The sequence below is a fragment of the Bison bison genome, unplaced genomic scaffold, assembly GCF_000754665.1.
Source record: "Bison bison bison isolate TAMUID 2011002044 unplaced genomic scaffold, Bison_UMD1.0 scf7180017862692, whole genome shotgun sequence".
Lineage (NCBI taxonomy): Eukaryota > Metazoa > Chordata > Mammalia > Artiodactyla > Bovidae > Bison > Bison bison.
In genome coordinates this window covers 98,210-102,998 of record NW_011493264.1, presented here as the reverse complement: position 1 = coordinate 102,998, position 4,789 = coordinate 98,210, and the positions used below count along the sequence as shown (strand labels likewise).

The following is a 4,789-nucleotide window of genomic DNA, read 5'->3' as shown; positions in this document are numbered from 1 at the left end:
CCGTCTATGGGGTCGCACAGGTTGGACACAACTGAAGCGACTTAGCAGCAGCAGCATGTACCTCTTTTGTTACTGTAAATGGTACTGTCTTTTAAAAATATTTTTTAATGCAATTATCTTTGATATTATATTTTTAAGTTTGTTGTTAAACTACTTGTTGTTAACATACAGAAATAAAGCTGATTTTTGTATACTCACTGGGAACCTGCAACCTTGCTAAACTATTTTGATCTAGTAACTATGTAGTTTTCTTATGACTTTAATATACACAAATACGTCATTTGTAATTGAGGAGAGTTTACTTCCTTCTCTCAGTTTTTTATCAGTAAGAGTGCTGCTAACTACAGGTATTTCCCCTTCAGAACCAGCGCCTGCCTTCCCATGTTAAACCACGCATTCCCGCGATAAAGCCCCTTTGTTTAGGAAGTACAGTCAGTCTTGCTATATGACATTTGCTTTGAAACTGACAATCTGTTCCAACACAACAGATATGTTAGGGAACAATTTCGACACAATACAAACCTCACAATTTCTTACGGGTGATGAGAAACCACGTCCAGCCAGCAGAACCAGCCTGAGGAGCGCTCCCACGGCCCCAGCCCAGCCGCTTCCCGGGGCCGCAGGCAGCACCCCTCCTCACAGCAACACGCGAGCTGTACCCGGCCGAGGCCCACTTCCCACCTCGGGCTCAGGCGCTGTCTGGTGTGGTGCTTTTGCCGTCTTAGCCACGTCACGCGTAGACGCAGGTGGCTCTCGCTATTGCTCTACTGCGCAGTGGAGGAAGGCTCTGGGGGGCCCGCTTCCCCACAAGCTGCACGGCTGCACAGCGTGACCGCTGAAGGCGCATCCGCCGCATCACACTGGAGCTGACTGCAATGAGCCATTCCATACCGCAGGGCCTGCGACCACCTTAGTAAGGTGTCAAGTCCACACTCCTGAGGGAGTCAGTCTACTTCTCCAGTTATCTGTCACGGGGCAGCGCTTGGCCTGACGCTCACCAAGAGAGCGTCTCTGCGGAACGTTCCATGTGCATTCAAAGAATGTCTGCCCTGCAGCTGTTCAGCACTCCTGGTAGCTGCGCCACAGTTTGAGGTACAATTTAAACATTCTACACGACAGACTTTCTATTTGCTTCCTCAGTTACTGTGAGGAGTGTTGGAAACTCTTGTTGGTATCTCTCTCATCAGATCCTGCATCAGGCTTATTTAAGATGGTGCCGTTCTGAACAGACCCCTTTCTCATTAGGATATGACGTTCCTCACGTCTGGGATTACTCGGGGGCAGACTTAGAGTCTGCTTTGTCCGACAGGAACGCAGGCACCTCAGCTTTCTTGCGATTGGGGTGTGCGTGGTAAGGCCCGGTTCCTTTATGTCTCGCTCGTTTCTGCACACAAGGGCCTTCCTGGGCCGCGGGACTCCGCCCGCGGCCCTGCCTCTCACTCGACGTCCACGTGCACATGCCGCCCTGCTTCATCTCATCTAGCGTTCATCCTTCTCCACTCTCTTTTGGACTAAATACTTGTTTACATTCTGTTTTAACAAACCTACTGGCTGCCAGCCAGATCTTCATTTTTCCAGTGGCTGCTCTGACGTTCACAGCATGCACGGTTAACTCAGCGTCTCCCTTTTGAGCACTTTCTGTCACCTCACCCATCGTGGAAGCTCACAGGTGCACACTTTTATCCACTCCCTGCCCGCTGTGTGATCCTGCTCATCTGACCCGTGCACGTTTCACACTATCGATTATCTCTGAAAGAAACAAAAAGCACATAGTCCTCTACTTACCAACCCCAGCTGTCATTCCCAGAGCTCCTCTTCCTCCACCAACGGGAAACTACATCATCTTTCTTATGATGTAGTCTGATACTCATCAACTCCTTCCACTAATTTACAAGAAAATATCTTTATCTTCTCTTTCCAACTTCCACTTTTAAGGGTGATTTTTGATGAACACAGAACTCTCGGCTGTTTTTAGGAACTTTAAGCCGTCCTCCTGCTTTTTGATGAACACAGAACTCTCGGCTGTTTTAGGAACTTTAAGCCGTCCTTCTGCAGGGCTTACATCACTCCCGACGAGCCATCAGTGGCCTCTCTTACCTCTGGTCTTCTGTGTGCGCTGGTTTTCTTTTTTCTGGCTACCTGTGAGACTGTCCCATCTATCAGTGGTTCTCACCTTCTGATCCTGGGTCCTGGTGCACTTTTGTATTTATTCTGCTGGGTTCTTTGGATGCTTTCCATTACCCCCTTTCTTCTGCCCATTGGTTAAGCCCATCAAAAAATTTTTCATCTCAGGTGCTGTATATATTTTAATCTTTACAAGTTCCATTTTCTTCTTTTCTGGATCTATTTCCACTGCTTGATCTCTCTCCTGGTTACGGGCTACTTTCTTCTCCCTTCTCTGCAGATCCAACAACTTTTTGCAGGATGCTCAGCACTGTGAGTTATACTGCAGATGTCTAGACATCGACGTCCTTCTTTAATAAGTCATAGGCTTTGTCCTAACAAGTAGTTAAATCATTTGTAAATAAACTTTATCCTTTTAAGGTTCATTTAGAAGTTTTGATAGGGAGGGTGTAGACCAGCCTTTACATGAGTTTACCCCTGCTCCCACGCAAGGACTCTCCTCACTGTCGCGGGCGCCCTCGCCCCTGCCAGGGCTCTCCTCACTGTCACGGGCACCCTCGCCCCTGCCAGGACTCTCCTCAGCGTCGCAGGCGCTCTCGCCCCAGCTGGCTGAATTCCACTGCCTCCAAATGCCCCTCCAGGCAGCCTCCAGCTCTGCTCTGCTCCCTCCTGGCCGCTCTGTTCTGCTGGACTTCCTGGAAGCTCCCCACCCTCTACCCGCACGCGGACCACCGTGCAGCCCCAGGCAAGAGGGAGCCCCGCGCAGCCATGCGGAGGGAGGCGGTCTTGCCTCGGAACTCTGCCGGGGGCTCAGCCCCTGAACGGTGCTCTTCCTCCACTGAGACCACTTGCTCTGCTAGGTTCACTCCCCTGGGAAGGGCAGGTGGCTGGCAGCAAGTTGGGGTAACTTTACACTTCATATAATCCTTTCCTTCTCTCAAAGATCCAAGTCCTGCATTTCTGTTCAAAGTCTTACAAGGGCTGTTTGATACACCTTGCCCAGCCATCTGGTTATTCACACCAGGAGGACTGGTCTGGTATAGTCATTTCAGGGTTCAGCAAACTACAGTGCTCCAACAAATCCAGCCCACTAGCTCGAAAACAAAACAGCTTCACCAAAAGCTGTAAGGCTCACAGTGCCTTAAATACTCACTATCTGACCCTTTGCAGAAAGTCTGTCAACCCCTGAGTTATTCCATCAGGGCCGGAAATACAGGTAACGGTCTGACTCGAAGCAAAGGAACCGTGTCGCAGGCTGCACTGCATCTCTCTTCCTGCTAGAGACCCGAGCCTGCACATCGTCATCATCAGGCAATTACGCTCCTCAAACGTGGCACTAGCCACTGCTCTGGCCCAGGGTCCCACACTTCTTTTTCCATCTCAGATTTGTGAACTATTTAACCCAGGAAACAACTGCTGGCCCCATTCACGCGTGACCACCCCATCAAGCTCTTCCAGTGGCATCTTAGCATTTGGGGAGAATTCTGCAGCTATCGAGATTGTAATAAAATGTGATACAGTAAGGAGAATTAACTTCATCAACTTAACTTTGTTATGGACACACTAACCCGATACACATGCCATAACCATGATAAAATGCGTCTGACATAACAGGAAGACATTTCAGGGAAGCGCTCGATTTCAAAGGACTATAAGCACTCATTTAAAAATATGTGTGCAGTAAGGATTGTCCCTTGTTCAAAATATATCTACAAAAAACTGAAGAGTTATTTTTATGAGTATTAAATAAACACACTTCTAGTTAAATACATGTTACCCTTAACGTACAACAAATTACTGTAAAATTCAGAAGCCTACACCAACCACAGACACTCATCGTCTCACGGACTCTCTGGGTTGGAGGTTCGGGTGTACCTAAGGTGGGCCCTTATGGCTTGAGGGTCTCTCTGTGGTCACAGTGATGTCAGCCAGGAATGGCGGTCACCAGCAGCCTAACTGTGGCGAGGACTTTTCTGAGATGGGGGCCTCAGTGCCTTGCCTGTGGACTTCTCCATAAGGTACTGACTGTCCCCCCAAGGACTGCTTCAGAGAAAGCGAGGCACAGGCCACAGTCTCTCTAGGTCACGTGTCTTCATCTGGCAACGGCCCATTGGCTGCCCGGGGAAGCCCTGCCCCGTGGGGGAGGGACCAGAAACGCCTTGGGCACCAGGCAGCAAGGATGGGGTGGGGGCACCTCAGAGGCTGTCACAGTGAGCTCACCCTCTCATTGCACAAACAAGGAAATGACAGGCCAGCTTTCCTGTTGTACTCCAGGAGAATCCTCTAGAGAATTTCCCCAAATTCGCGAGGTGTTTGACTCTGTCCACGGAGGAATCCCGTGGCTCCGGAGCCCACACGGTCACATCCAAGGGTGGCAAAGGGAGGCACCCACAGATTCAACAACCCGAGGGCACAAGTGAGTCTCTTACCAACCACCATCAGTGTGAATTCAAAACCTTTTTTCACTGATTTTCGGTGAACTTGATTGGGAAGATTTGCAAATCCAACATATCCAGGAGTTTCTGGATTTATAAACTGAGTTTGTTGTTGCTAAAAAAAGAACAATTAAACACCTTATTAGTTGCTTTTAACATATTATTAAACCTGTGACAAACATAGATATCATTAGTTTTCACAAATCAAAAAAGTATACACATAAATCAAT

At 48.7% G+C, this 4,789-nt stretch overlaps 1 protein-coding gene across 1 annotated transcript in view; it reads right to left on the bottom strand.

Annotated features, from left to right (window-relative positions):
- Positions 1-4,789, bottom strand: part of SEPT2 (septin 2) — a 23,423-nt gene that overhangs the window by 16,111 nt on the left and 2,523 nt on the right. Inside the window, exon 2 of the mRNA XM_010832886.1 lies at positions 4,554-4,674. Coding sequence (XP_010831188.1) covers positions 4,554-4,674 — 121 coding nt within the window. The remainder of the gene's footprint in view (positions 1-4,553; positions 4,675-4,789) is intronic.